Here is a 15377-nt window from a genome sequence, read left to right as displayed (position 1 = left end):
GATTGGGATTGGGGGGGAGGGGGGAGGCTGGGAAGGGATGTGAAGGGTAAACAAAGGAGGAGGCTGCAATGCTTGGTAAGAAATGTATGCATTATCCTACCCATGTAATTGTAACCCCTCTGTACAGTATGTTCACAAATAAAATAAAATTAAATTAAAAAAATAAAAATAAAAAAATAAGTTTTACTATCCATGGAGGAATCCAATGGCTGGGAATTTAAGAATGAATGATATTTGCCAATTTTTTTATACTGACTGAATGTTCTAGGTGTTTTCCCCCCACACCTGATTAATAAAAAGAATCTTTCCTAATCAAAATCATTTAAAACCATTAGTAAGTGCAAATAAAGTGAACTCTGAAAAGTTTATTTATTACAGGAAAGACCTTGGCATAAAGGAAGTATTTAATTACTCCATGTAATCTTGTTATTAAATAGAATTATATATCCTCAGTCTTTTGGATTTGTGGAATGAACTCAAAAAGTACCACATATGCCAGCATTCCCCTGGTTGTGATGTGTTTTCACTAAGATCTGGAACACTATTAGATTTTCTTCCTTTCTGGAAAATGCTTATGTTTATGCTAACCTTAAAATCATCCCCAAAAGCCATGACACATGATTAACAAATCATTTTTATGGAAAACACTGGGCGGAGCTCTGCTGGGATTATCAAAAAGGAAGGAAGTTTAAATGAGAGAGACAGAAATAAACTCAAAATAGGAAACATTCTGAGTTAGCTGGCCAAGCTGAAAGGCCACTGGTGCACCACCTGGCAGAGAAGGGTGGGGAGTTTGAGTTCCACAGGGAAGAGGCTTCACAGAGGGAAGCAACCAAGATAAACTTCACCTCGGATATTAAAGTAACTGGACCTGAACTTAATGTTCCAGTGCCCAAACACAGGGCTCTAGAAGATTTACCACATGACACAGCTACTCATGGGCACCAGCCAAATCTCTCCAGTCCTACCCATCCCACCCACTGACAAGTCTCTCTTGCTCTCTATCTCCTGGAGAACTCAGGGTTCAGTGTCCCTCTCCTCCCTTTCCCAGCACAGCCAATGCACAACAGCTAGTGAGCTTTTAAAATTGAGACCACATCTCTTAATTTCTTTCCTCACTCATGGGGCTTGAACTCAGGGCCTGAGTACTGTCTCTGGGCTTTTTTGCTCAAGGTTAGAGCTCTATTACTTGAGCCACAATTCCTGTTTTCTGGTGGTTAATTGGAGATAAGGGTCTCATGGACTTTCCTGCTAGAGACAGCTTCTAACCCTGGTCCTCACATCTCAGCTTCCTGAGTAGCTAGGGTTACTGGCATGAGCCAATGGCACCCAGCTACTTTTTTTAAAAGGTGTCCCTAACTTCCTGGGATAAAATGCTTGCCCTGATCATGACTTATGCCATGGACCTCCAACAGTCTGTCCTACCCTAGTCCCTGATCTGCTGTCAAGCTTCCAACACAGCCTGAGCTATCCCAGTCTCTGGGTGGCACTGATCCAAGCACAATGATACAGATTTTTGTCCTAAGCTCTCCAGGCTCTGAGGCTAGAGCCTGTGTGCTTCCTTCCCATCTCCTGGGGAGTCTTTCCCATGTCCTCATCTCCTACTGCTCAGCTCAAATGTCATTTCCTCTGCAAAGTCTAAAGTTCTCTTCGCTCAGTCACTGCCTCATGTGTTTCCTTGCTCTATTTTCTTCATAGGCTCCATGTGACTGTGAGTTTACAAGAATTGGTTGCCTTATCTATTTATTGCCTCTTTGCAACTACTATAAAATGACTTCTTAAATCTGGGCCCTACCAGGCCATTCTATTTGCAGGGACTCATCCTGATGGTGGCAGCGTTTAATACACCTGCCATTAAATGCTTGTAAGGAGCATAAAAGTGATGCGTTTGCCTCACCTGGCCTTGGGCTGCAGGATGGCGTCTGACCCCACTCCTCAGGGAAGCAGGAGGAAGTAGAATCATTTAGAACCAAGTGATGCTAACGGAGGTTAATGACAAGTTTTAAAATGCTAAACAAGAACAAATTTCTTACTTTGAGCAACTGGGGAAAGCTTCCTACAAGATGTAGTCAGAGGCACTGTTCAAGCGGCCTTCAGGAGACTTCCAGCCTTGCCCCAACCCCGCTCCCGCTGCCCAAACCCACACTTCAACTCGCTCCCACCGCCACCCTTCCGGCCTTGGCCAGGCTCCGGCCACCACAAGCCAGGCTTCCCATGTCGGCCTATCTCCCGCCGCCACAACCCATGCTTCCGGCCTCTATCTCACTCCAGACGCCACATCCCAGGCTTCCGACCTTGCCTCTGCTGCCATAACCCACGCTTCCGGCCTGTCTCCCACTACCACAACCCAGGCTTCCGGCCTCTACCTTGCTCCAGACGCCACATCCCAGGCTTCCGCCTCAGACTGGCTCCCATCTCCCCGACCAATGCTTCCAGCTGAGGCCTTGCCCCCCCCCTGCAACCCAGGCTTCCGGCCTCTGCCCTGTTTTCGAGGCTGCAATCCACGCTTCCAGCTGAGGCGTCTGTCCCCAACACCACAAGCCAGGCTTCCTGCCGAGGCCTGGCTCCCGACACCACAACCCATGCTTCCGGCCTCAGCTCTCCACACCACAACCCATGCTTCCGGCCTCAGCTCTCCACACCACAACCCATGCTTCCGGCCTCAGCTCTCCACAGCACAACCCACACTTCCGGCCTAGGCCTCACTCCCAACACCACAACGCAGGCTTCCGATCTTGGCCTTGATCATACCACCACAATACAGGCTTCTGGCTGCTGGCAATGCCACAGCCCAGCTTCCGGCCTGTTGTCAATGCCACAGCTCAGACTTCCACCCGTGGCCTCGCTCCCACCACCACAAGCCAGACGGGGCAGTTCCTCCCCGTTCCGCTAGAAGGGGTCTGGACAGCAACTAGGGCAGCTGTCTCACTCGGTAAGCGAGAGTGTAAATAACCACCCTGCCACCAGCCACCCTTCCACCACCACCACCCTACCATACTGCCACCACCACACTGCTGCCACCCTGCTCCCCATGTCCACCGTGCTATACTAGTCTGAATTGGCAACACAGAAGCTCACTCACTGAGAGGACAGCCTGGCCTGGTGGTAGCACAGGATGAGAGCAGCCTTGTGATAAACTTGGCTTTCACCTTCCCTCAGGGTGGTGAGAATGGCAAAATTCAGGGAAAACCAAGATCAGTTCATTCAAGTAGGTACTGATGGCCCACACCAGTAATCCCAGATGGTCAAGAGGCTGAGATCTGAGAATCATGGTTCATAGTCACACTGGGCAGGAAAGTGTGAGTCTCTCATCTCAAATTAACCACCAAAAGCAAGATGTGGAGGTGTGGTTCAAGTAATAGAGAGCCAGCCATAAGTGAAAAAGCTAAGCAAGTGCAAGAGAGCCTGAGTTCAAGTCACAGTACTGGCACAAATAATAATAATAAATAAATTCATTCTCTTGAAGCTCTTGGTGCAGTTGTCTTCTGGAGAGAGGAGGAAAGGGAGAAGCCTGCATTTCTTCTCCACAACTCAGCCCTGATGGTTTTATAGTCAAGAAGCATAAAGAATGAAGCCGGTGAACTTTATTTGCTTCTTAGTAGAATGAAGTGATTGTCATGTACAGAAGTAAGCTTGAGGCGCTTGCTCTGTATTCCTAAGCCAACTGTAATGTATGTGGGGTGGGGGGAGGTGTCGGGGCAACATCTGTCATGTATGTCAAAACCCAACCACAAGACACAGGAAGAAGCCCTCTTTGGTCTTTTTCTTCATGATGTAATAATACAAGGCAGTAAAATACAAAACAAAGAATGAATAACATTCATGAAGTTTAGCACTGGAACGAAATCTTCTGTAAAGAAGAGTTCACAAATCAATCACAATGATATATTTGATAGCAAAGTGTTCAAAGTTAAATTGTGGACTAGAGCGCCCAAAGGCAGTTCTTCAGTCCATTTCTAACACATATCTGAAAAGCAAAGCCCTTTTTTAAAAAAAAATAAAGTCCTATTTTGGTAGAGCTACAGTGAGTTTCCCAGACCCTATTTAACAAGACAGACATTTGTTTATCTTTTTTACTTTTAAAATTGATGGTTACATGGAAAGAGTCTATTTTTAAATATCAAGAGCAGGCTTCCAAATTAATTCTTCCATTCTGAGTAAGTGTGAGGCAGAGAGTAAGAAGAACTCGGCATCTGCAAGAGCCATGGGGCCTCTGACTGGCTCAAGATCTTCCAGGGGAGGAATGCGATACAAGCCACATTTCCTGAGAGTGAAATGGACACGCTTGGAGTTGGTGGCAAGTGACTTCTTTCCCAGCTGACATCCACCGTCACCTGTCACAGCTGGGTTGCTTGGCCGGCAAGGCAGCATGGCCAGCAGGGCTGGGGCCATGTCTGCAAGGCCCCTGGCTGGCTGGACATCTCAGCCTTTGCATGTTTGCTGAAGGCTTGGGCAAACAGGCTGCTCAAGGGAACGCCGAGTTAGCCATGCTGGGATTCCTCAGCTGTTCTTATCAGCACAGATTCATCTTGGCATCTAAACAACTTCCTACAAAAATCCAGCCCTAGACAAGACACAAATCAACAACCAAAGACTGAAGGGGGGGGGCATTAGAAAGGCTGCTCTTCAGAAAGAGGGGCCTAGAAAGCCCACGGATTGGGAGAAGATCTTCACTAGCCATACAACAGACAGGGGCCTCATATCTAAAATATACCTGGAACTCAAAAAATTAAAACCTCCAACAACAAATACTCAGGAAACAACTGCCCAATAAATAGGTGGGCTTAAGAAAGAGAAACTTCTCTGAAGAGGAAAGAAGGATGGCCAATAGACACATGAAGAAATGCTCAACATCCCTAGCCATAAAAGAAATGCAAATCAAAACAACATTGAGATACCACCTCACTCCAGTTATAATGTCTATAATCAAGAACTCTAATAACAACAGATGATGGAGGGGATGTGGACAGAAGGGAACCTTACTACATTGTTGGTGGGAGTGTAAATGTGTTCAACTACTTTGGAAAGTAATATGGAGGTTCCTCAAAAGACTCCACATAGAGCTCCCCTATGACCCAGCAATCCCACTTTGGGGCATTTACCCAAATGATCACAAACAAGACCATACTAAAGCTACCAGTACAAGTATGTTTATTGCAGCATTATTTACCATAGCTAAGATATGGAACCAGCCCAGATGCCCCTCAGTACATGAATGGATCAAGAAAATGTGGTATATACACACAATGGAATTGTGTGCCTCCATCAGAAAGAATGGCATTGCCCCATTTGTTAGGAAATGGAAAGACTTGGAAAAACTTATATTAAGTGAAGTAAACCAAGCCCAAAGAAACATAGGTCCCATGGTTTCCCTTATTTGCAATTACTAGTATATGTCTGAGACAAGCAGAAACGGTCAGATAAGTTGATGTTAGGCGAAATGAACTCCGTTAAGGATTCAAATGTTTTTTTTTTTCTTGTGATTATTTCTAACATATTTATAAGATGATTTCTTTGTTGCTTTGTATGTCCCTCCCCCATGGTATAACCAATTTTCACTGTGTTTGATGTTGATATAATTTGTGGAGGGGAAGGGAAAAAACAAATTGTTTAAATAGGGATACAGGTGGACCCATTGCAACAATAAGATGTACAAGACATTATGTCGAAAAGCGAACTTTACAACTTTGGTAGTGGGGGAGGGAGGGTTGGTGTAATGGGGGATAGCGGGGTGGGGGTAGTGAGGGAGGGATGGGAAGGGGAAACAAAGGAGGAGGCAACAATGCTTGATAAGAAATGTACTTATTACCTTGCCCATGTGATTGTACGGTATTTTCACAATTAAAAAAGACAGAGAGAAGCAGGGGCCTCTTCAAAGCTTGTGGTTCCTCACAACATGGTTCCCCATATGAGGAAGACCAAAAGACCCAAGCCTACCTCTAGGAGTGCCTTTGAGTTCTGGGACATCCCGGGCGAGTGGGCCCTCATCCGGGCACTTCAAGAATGCCCAGAGGAAGCTGATAGAATGGCACAGGAGCAGTGGTCACTTGTTGTACATTTGTTAATGCTGCATCCCAGAACTTCACTTGTCTAGACAAAGTTAAGATCCCTAGCCGGCACATAAGCTGTGCGGAAAACCCTCCATACACAGCTCTGCCTCCAGATGCTCTCATTGGGCTCTACTAACTGTACAGGACTTCTCCAGGTCCCCCAAACTGCCTTGACTTTAAAGCTCCTAGCAGGCTCCCCCAAACAGCCACACCACACACCAGGCTCACTCAGCCTAGGCAACCTCCTGTGGCAATCTTGGCTGCCCCTGGCTTCCCCATCCTCCTCCAGGAGTCTCTCTGACTTCTACTTAAAAACGGCCGTGGCATCCTATAGGAGCACTAGCCTTGCTCATTCCAGGCAGAAAGAACTCTATGGAAGGAATAGTTTACCCTTGCGTTCACAGCAAGTGTTCCTTCATCTGGAAACGGAATGAAATGCTTCTTTTATAATTACTTTTTCTCACCTGCATCAGAGCTGAACTCATGATAATAGTCACAACTTGTTGAACTGAAACCCTTTGTTCAACTAAAGATAAAAGGAATGAATTTTTAAAACTGCTAGATTAAAATCAAGGTGACAATATGCTAGATTAAAATCAAGGTGACAATATATCATATCATATTTTTCTTTGTAGCCCTCTGTTTCCTCTTTCATTTGGTGGGTCTGAATTCTGAATGCAGGGCCTCAGGCTTGCTAGGCAGGGGCACTATGCCACAGGAGCCACGTTCCTTCCAGTTATTTTTGAGAACAGGTCTCACTGTTTGCTAGAATTGCCTGGACCGCGATCCCTGTATTTCTTCATCCTGCACAGCTGGAATGACAAGCATGTCCCACATCATCACTTTTTGTTGAGGTGGCTCTTCTTTTTACTCAGGTTGGCCTTGACCCTCACCTGCTGAGTAGCTGGAGTTAAAGGTAAGATTTCTTGCAGCCAAGAGCCCTCTTCAGTAAAGAAAAGGTTCTGTTCTTATCATCAGCAAATCTAGAGAGCTAGGTGACAGAGGAGGAATACAGAGGATTTCCTGGTAACTGCATCTTCTGGCTCTTGAGCATCTCAGAGAACATGGACCTGAAACTGAGGGTCTATTAGCAGGCAGGGCTGCAGAGGTAGACATTAGGACATTGCCACCAGCCTGTGTGCATGCATATGTGTGCCATGTGGGCTTGTGCATGTGTGTGTGTACACACACTATGTCAGCAGCAGCAGGTGCCTCTCTGACAGCTGGTGACTAAAGATGAGGTTGGCTGAATCTGTTTTTATGGCAAAGGCAGAGGAACAAACGCAGGAGGCAATTAGGAAACAGCAATGGTAAGCCAGACACGGGCAGCTTGTGCCTGCATTCCTGACTACTCAGGAGGTACATAGTGAGGCTAGAAGCTAGAGGATGGAGGTTTGCAGCCACCCCAAGCAAGAAAGTATACGAGATAGTTACCCCTAATAACCAGAAAAAGGCTGGGGGTAGAGCTGAGGATCAAGTGGTAAAGTGCCAGCCTTGAGTGAAAAAGCCACACAAAAGCACAAAGCTCTGAATTCAAGTCTTAGTACTGGCATGGGTATGCATGCATGTAGACACACACATGTACACACAAACAGCAATCAACCATTAACAACAGAAATGTGTATATATCCCCCTCCTCTTATTCTGCATGTTGAACACAGGCTTTACCAGTGTGCTGCCCTTGAACTAGGTCTCCAGATCACAGGTTACTTGCTTTTGAACTTGAACACACAATCAATACCCCTGGGCTCCCTTCCAGAAACAAAATAAGGTAAGAAGAGCCTTGAAGAGAGCTGTTGCTCTGCAGGAACCCCAATGATGCAGGCAAGATGTTGATGTGGGGTGATGAACCCTTCATGTGAAGGAGACCTCTGGAAATGCTTAGGTGACCCAAGCCATCATCTGATCAGAATTATGCCAACATTATACATGACATCAACCCTCTGAATGAGTGAAGAGGATTTGACCAAGGACATTGGTGAGGGCTTCCAATAGGCACAAAAAATGGACTGAAGTGTGATGCAGGGAGAGAAACAGGTTCACAGAGGGCGTTCAATGCAATGTGTGAGCCACTAGTATAAGAAACAAGGCAGTGGTCATGAAAGCAAATTCAAAGGAGAAATTCCCATAGGGCTCCCAAAGCCCTGGTCAGAGCTGAATGGCTCAGGGGATGTGTATGGGGGGTGGGGGAGAGACACAATCAGAGACTGAGCAAAGGAGACAATGAAGGGAAAATGTTTCTAGCACAATGTGAGCAGATTCAATAAATACACTGTAGAGCAAGAGGCCACCGGTGCTGAGAGGCCACCGTAGTCAGAGCAGAAGGATGTGAGGGATGAGGAGGACACAGGATGGAGAGGACATGGGGTCTTGGCCTTAGGAAGGCTGCTGATGGCATCAGGAGCACAGAAAAGGGTGGACCTTTGAGAGTAGCGATGTCCCCTTTGCAGAGGATAGCTGGGCCAGAGAGGCTAAGGTGGCAGAGGAGCCACCATTGAGAGGAATAACATGGTCAGCTGGCCAACCACCCAGATGTTACTCCTGCACATGTTCCTATTATTTAGAAATTTTACTCAGCTTTCTATTTCGAATTACATAGCTCCAATCGTGATGAATAAAATTAACTTCATCAAGGTTTTAAATTTTATAGAATGCTCTATTTTGTAGCACTCTACCACTTGCTTTTTGTTGGTTAATTGGATATAAGAGTCCTAGGGACTTTCCTCTCTGGGCTGGCTTCAAATCACAATCCTCTGAGCTAATCATCCTGAGTAGCTAGGGTTACATGTGTGAGCCATTAGCACCTGTTTTTCTGGTAATTAAATTGCTAAAATACACTCCTTGAAGGAATAATTGTTTCTTGATTTAATAATATTTTAAATCATAATACGAAATATATTAAGCATAATAGCAATATATTTTAAATATATTGATATAACATTATTAATATTGATATAAACTAGTAATTGCTAATGTAATTAAGGTAATATTGATGCTATGTTTAAAACAATATACTTAATAGTAAATACAAAGTATAAATCTGTGTTAGACCAATAAATCCATGTTTAGCTTCTCTAGTTACAACTCAGTTAAAACCTAAAATATTTTAGTGTTGCAAGCTTTTTCTCTACTAGCTTTCATAAGAAATAACAAAAATCTCTACACCTTTAAAAGAAAATCATCCCTTTTAGGCCAGCGGAACAAGTGTTCAAACTCAACACAAAGGCCTTGGGTAGTTATGTCGACATTGTAGAATTTGTAAACTTACAGTGAAGTGCAAATGCAGTCTACTTTTCTCAAAATAACTGGGATGATGTGAAACCTGAAATCTCAATGTGCTTCAATGCAGCAACAAGTCATGAAATGTACCTAAAACTAGTTAACAAAAACTACTTTCACATTTTAGTAGCCATTTCTGTACCGAAAACTTGTTACTAGTACAAATTCACATGGCTGGACTTTGTAGAAAAATGAAAGTTAAGTTTTGTGATTTTAGAATTCCCAAACCATATTTCCACACAATTTAAAAAATCTGAGTTAAGGATAATCTTGAAATTCTGTTGTATCTAATACCTATGATTTTGTAGTTTTCCTGAATGAGAGAATTCTGTGATCAGGACCCTAACAGGCTTTTCTTTACAGAACACAGTTACTTAAGGAAATTGATAACAAAAGTAACGGTAACGGTCACTTCAGCTCCTAGTCAGCGGGGGTAGCTGTCTGCTTAAGCCATGTGTCCTCACACGGGAAGCTTCCTCTGCATGGGAAACTTCCTCTGGCCATAGAAAGGATGCCCAGAGGAAAGCCAGGGGAGGCCATCATCGTCCTTGGCTCCACGGAACCTGAGCACAACCCCCTGACACACTTCACAGCCAGAAGCTTTGCATCCACATTCAGAACATAGTTTTGGACCTCAGAATTTGGCTTGTTTCGAGAACCTGGAGAGGACCCAAGGCAGACCAGTCCAAAGGAAGTGTGGGCTGGACAGCAGCCCCAGCTGAGGTGGGAGGAACGCACACACCAGGCTTCTGTGCTGTGCTTCAGGAAGGTGGTACCTGAGCCCCGCATGCAGCTTGAACACTGAAGGCCACGTGCCTTGATTTCTCCTTAGGCCAAGGCCAGAGGGAAGCACAGAGTTTCTGTGCACAGTGTCTCCAGCAGGGCTAGGAAGGAGAGACTGACCCTCAACCCTCGTGAGTGGAGGCCCAGGCCCACAGCAGTGTGGCTCACAGCCAGACTCAAGAACATCTGAATGAGAAGGTGAGGCTAGACGGCACTGAATTTAGATGTGTGCCATCTTTAACCCACCCTTGAGCCAGGCAGGCAGCGCTCCCTGCAGCTTCTGTTTTCAATTAATGTGAGTTTACAGTTGAAAAACAGAACAAAACATTTTAAAGCACAATGCCTACATCCACTGTAGATATTGAGGAAAACACAGAGTGGAAGAATCACTAGGAAGGACACACTGGTGTTGATAAACACTGATGAACACACACTGTGTTACCTATAATACTAAACGTCAGGCCAACCACCAGTGGCTCACGCCCATAATCCTGTAACTACTCAGGAGACTGAAATGTGAGGATCAAGGTTTGAAGCCAGCTTGGGCAGGAAAGTCTGTGAGACTCTTACCTCTAATTAACTACCAAAAAGCCAAATGTGGACCTGTGGCTCATGTGGTAGAAGTCCAGTTGAGTGAAAAAAGCCATATGAAAGCACAAACAGAGTTTGAGCCTTAGTACTGGTACACACACACAGAAAGTAAAGACTTGGAACAGGGGTGAGCCAGCCAGCCCTCTCTCCTGTGTCAGCGCTTGGCCGAGCCCATTCTAGCTCAGCCTCCCACTGCCCCCAATATCCAGACCCCAGCTACCATGCCAGAGATACATACACAGTGATTTACCACACATGGACTCCATTATAAACTAGAAACGTCCCTGTTGCTTTCAAAATATATTTCCCTGGTGGCCAATCAAGATGAAAGTGTGGTTAGAAAATAATCCAAGTACAATGTTCAGATATATATAACTCCCAATGTTTAATAATGAGTTATTTCACATAACCAGGGTTTTTGCACATAGATGTAACACACACACACACACACACACACACACACACAGGTATTTCATATAACCAAGCACCTGTATACACATATACACAAAAGGAAATTCCCTCTAACAAATGACTCTAGAAAACTAGGTAGTATGCCATCCAGAATCATTGGAAGTCCTAAACAGTCTTTATTTTCACAACAACAACTGAGTAACTGATTAACTAAGTAACTGAGTAACTGATTACAGGTGGCTCACACCTGTAATCCTAGCTACTCGGAAGGCTGATATCTGAAGATCCTGGTTTAAAGCCAGTCCTAGAAGTAATGTCTAAAAGACTCTGATCTCCAGTAATCACTGAAAAGCCTGAAGTGGCACTATGGCTCAAGTGGTAGAATATCAGCCTTAAGCAAAAACTAAGCAAGGCTGTGAGACCTTGAGTTTAAGCTCCAGTATGCACACACATGTGCACGTACATGCACACACATACACAAAACTGAAGAATTAGACAGAAATTCAAAGCCAAGTGAAACACAGTACCCCTGAGCACATGCCACCTCTAAGTGTACAATAATACACATTTCATTGCACATATGTGCACAAACAGGCATATGTGAACACACACCAGGGGGACCCTGGGAAGGGCAACATGTGCAGGTCCCACACTCGCCAGGCTTAAGTGCTCGTGTGCCCAACAGGTGTCTGATAAATACACCAAGTCAGTTTCTTTCTTCATGAATCTCATCTGGAGCATTCCAGAACAACAAAGGGAAGTTGGGCATAGAAGCCACTTCTGTTTTCCACACAGAAGACCATCTGCCTCTTCCTGCACTGACTCGACAAGGCTGCTCATTGACTGAGTTCACCTAGCTGCAACGGGACTCCCGCTCACTGGTATTGGAGATAAGGCCCAACCCACGTGGCTCCAGGAGCACTGAGAGCAAGGGGAAGAGCACTGCAAGGGGGGGCACTGCAAGTGGGGGGAGGGACACTGAAATGAGGAGCACTGTGAGGGGAGGAGGGGCACTGCAGGGCGGGGGAGCTGCTGGTCAGCTGACCAGACACCTCCAGCCCCCTGGGGAAGGGACCTGGCCGGCTCCACACGCAGACTGCCCAGGGCCAGGGTGATTTGGCGTGGAAATCAGGAGATAAGGTGCGAGTGGCTAATAACGTTCATGGTCCCATGGTTCGGGGGAGGCAGTATCCTAAGACACACGCATCACAATGCTCCCTGGAGAACGGCACCACTGAAAATTTTTGTTTATTTTTATTTCATGCTGGCCCTGAGGCTTGGACCCATTCCGGGTCTCACGCTCTCGCTGGCTATTTCTGTTCAAGACTAGCATTCTACCACTCCAATCACAGCTCCATTTCTGGCATTTGGCTGGCTAACTGAGATAAGAGCCTCACAGACTGTCCTGCCCAGGCTGGCTTCTAACCACAGTCCTCAGCTCTCAGCCTCCTAAGTAGCCACAATGACAGGCGTGAGACACAGGTGCCTGGTTTATTCTTATGCTTTTAAGCAAATTATGTGAAATCTCCTTAGAAAAGTTTCCAGATTTCTAGACATTCCCACAGAGTGAGACTAAAGGAGGATACTCTTAGGGTAGGAACACCAAGGTGCAATGCCTGTGTGTATATAAAATAATACCCCTCGAAATGAACTCCATCCAGTAAATGGAAACAAGAAGTTTTGTTCTTTGTTACTGCTTTTGTTGTCTTTTCCTTTTGTCTTGTTTGTTAGTTTATTTTTCTTTGGGAGGGCAAGGAGGGCACAGAAATGGAGGGACAAAGGGTGAACAAATGCAGCAGTGGTACTCACTACACATTATGTTGAAAATGAATTATACAACTTGCAGGTGGTGATGAGAGGAAAAACTGGGAGAGAGCTAGGAAGGGGTGAGGTTGTTCAAAAGGAAATGTACGCTTTACCTGGTTTATATAACTGGAACTCCTCTGTACATCATCCTTACAACAATAAAAATGCATGAAAAAAGAAAATAGTGTTATAGCACTATGAAACATGTAATGAGAAGTAATTGCTTTACTTACAAGGTCTCTCTAATCAGTAGTGCACGCCCCAGTCTGAAGCAGGACTTCCCCCCTTCACAGGATGCCCGCCGAAGGGAAAAGCGTGCTCCCACGTCAAAGCCTGCAGCACATGGAGTGTTCAGAGTGTGCAACGAGCACAGAAAGACTGAGCTTTTAAACAAAAACTTTTTTGTCTTTATCTAGAAACTGAATGGAATCCTGCTGCTTCAGATGAGCAAAATTCCTCCATTTCTTCCCTCTTTTTCTTTCTTTCTTTCTTTTTCTTTCTTTCTTCCTTCCTTCCTTTCTTTTTTCCTCCCTCCCTCCCTTCCTTCCTTCCTTCCTTCCTTCCTCTCTCTCTCTCTCTCTCTCTCTCTCTCTCTCTCTCTCTCTCTCCTTTCTCTTTCTAGAGCTTGGATTCAGGGTCTGAGCACTGGCCCTAAGCTTTTGTGCTCAAGGCTAGAGCTCTACCATTTGACAGCTCCACTTCGGGCCTTTTTGGTGGTTTGCTGGAGACAAAAGTCTCATGAACTTCCCTGCCTAGGCTGGCTTAGAACCACAGTCTTTAGATCTCAGTCCCCTCATTGGTGGGGATTACAAGCATGAGCCCCCAGGGCTTGGCTTGTGCTTTTATTTTTATGATGATATTATTATCTTATTTGGCAATACCAAAGAATCACCTGCAGTGTGTTGCATATTTAGTGATAATTTTACATAAAATGCTGCTTCTAAAGGGTTACAGGGCTTACCTGAAGCATTGAGCTCCTTTCTGCTGGTTTGCATAAACTGATATCCCTCCGTTTTCAGTGCAGGACATGTCTTTTCTGTTTAAAAATAAGATTGATTATTTGCATTATGTTTTCTCTCAACTTTTTCAAATAAAACCAAGTCCTACCATACAACCAACTAGAAATTTAATATTAGCCAGGAACTAGTGGCTCACACCTGTAATCCTAGCTACGCAGGAGGCTGAGATCTAAGGATCACAGTTTGAAGTCCATGACACTCATCTCCAATTACCCAACAAAAAGCCAGAAGTAGAGATGTGGCTCAAGCAATAGAGTGCCAGCCTTGAGCTCAAAAGCTAAGGGGAGAATGCCTAGGTCCTGAGTTCAAGCCCCAAAACTAGGAGAGAGAGAAGGGGGGGAGAGGGAGAGAGGGAGAGACAGGCAAGAAGAAAGACTAAATGAAGGAAGAAAGGAACTTAAGATTAAAATAAAAATAAAATGAATAATTGTACTACACCTCAGCGTGTCTGCCATGATTTCAGGCATTTATTTATCCAGTATTTGTAGTATGGCCTGGTACACGGCACATCCTTGATGTTAGCTATCATTGCTATTATCACCATTATTCCAACATGCTATTTATTTTTACATATTTGACATTAATTAGGAATATAACTAAGTTTAACAAGTCATTAACCTTTCCAAAGTCTGTTCTGATAGAGGAGAAACAAGTGAACATTTGCTCTATTTTTGGTTGATCATGGGGCCTGAACTTAAAAGTCTGGGCACAGTCCCTGAGCTCTTTTGCTCAAGTCTAGCACTCTACCATTTTGAACTTATGCAGCACCACTTCCAGTTTTCTGGTGGTATATTGGAGACAAGACTCTCATGGACTTTCCTGACCAGGCTGGCTTCAAACAGCAATCATCAGATCTCAGCCTCTTAAGTAGGTAGGATTACAGGTGTGAGCCACCAGTGCCAGGCTGAATTTAGATTCATACTTCAAGTTTGCACAAAAAGTGAATTACAGGTACTCGTAAAAGTAAAAAATAAAACAGTTCCAATGCAATATAAAGTCTTCATGGGCTAGGAATACTAAAGGTTTTGTGACTTTTCACAAGAAAACATTATTCAAAAAGTAAGATATTGATAAAAGGTAGGTCATTAAAATTAAAATGTTAATTAATCAAAAGATATTAGCAGAGTAAAAATGGCAGCATGGGAGAAGGCACTCATAGTACACAGCTCTAAAAGGAAAGTCAAAGATCAGGAGATATTTATAACACATGAATCCCAAACAGGGCGCTGCACGCATAATGTAAGATGAGCTCCCAAACTCAACAGGAAAACGATTGGAAATCTTGCTTTAAATGTATGTGGAAGTAAAAGCATTCCACAAAAAAAAAAAGATATCCAAATGTCCAACTTGTGCATTAAAAACTGCTCAACATCATTGGAAATGGAAGAAATGCAGAAGAAACCCAAAAGAGACAGCATGGACTCCTGCTGAGCATGTC

At 44.5% G+C, this 15377-nt stretch overlaps 1 protein-coding gene across 1 annotated transcript in view; it reads right to left on the bottom strand.

Annotated features, from left to right (window-relative positions):
• Col19a1 (collagen, type XIX, alpha 1) overlaps positions 1-15377 on the bottom strand; it is a 223976-nt gene that overhangs the window by 190231 nt on the left and 18368 nt on the right. Inside the window, exon 3 of the mRNA XM_013032266.1 lies at positions 13154-13253. Within this exon, the coding sequence (XP_012887720.1) occupies positions 13154-13253 (100 nt within the window). The remainder of the gene's footprint in view (positions 1-13153; positions 13254-15377) is intronic.

Source organism: Dipodomys ordii, unplaced genomic scaffold (assembly GCF_000151885.1).
Source record: "Dipodomys ordii isolate 6190 unplaced genomic scaffold, Dord_2.0 Scaffold152, whole genome shotgun sequence".
Taxonomy (NCBI): Eukaryota; Metazoa; Chordata; class Mammalia; order Rodentia; family Heteromyidae; genus Dipodomys; species Dipodomys ordii.
The sequence above is the reverse complement of the archived record's forward strand: the minus strand, read 5'-3'. Positions and strand labels throughout refer to the sequence as shown.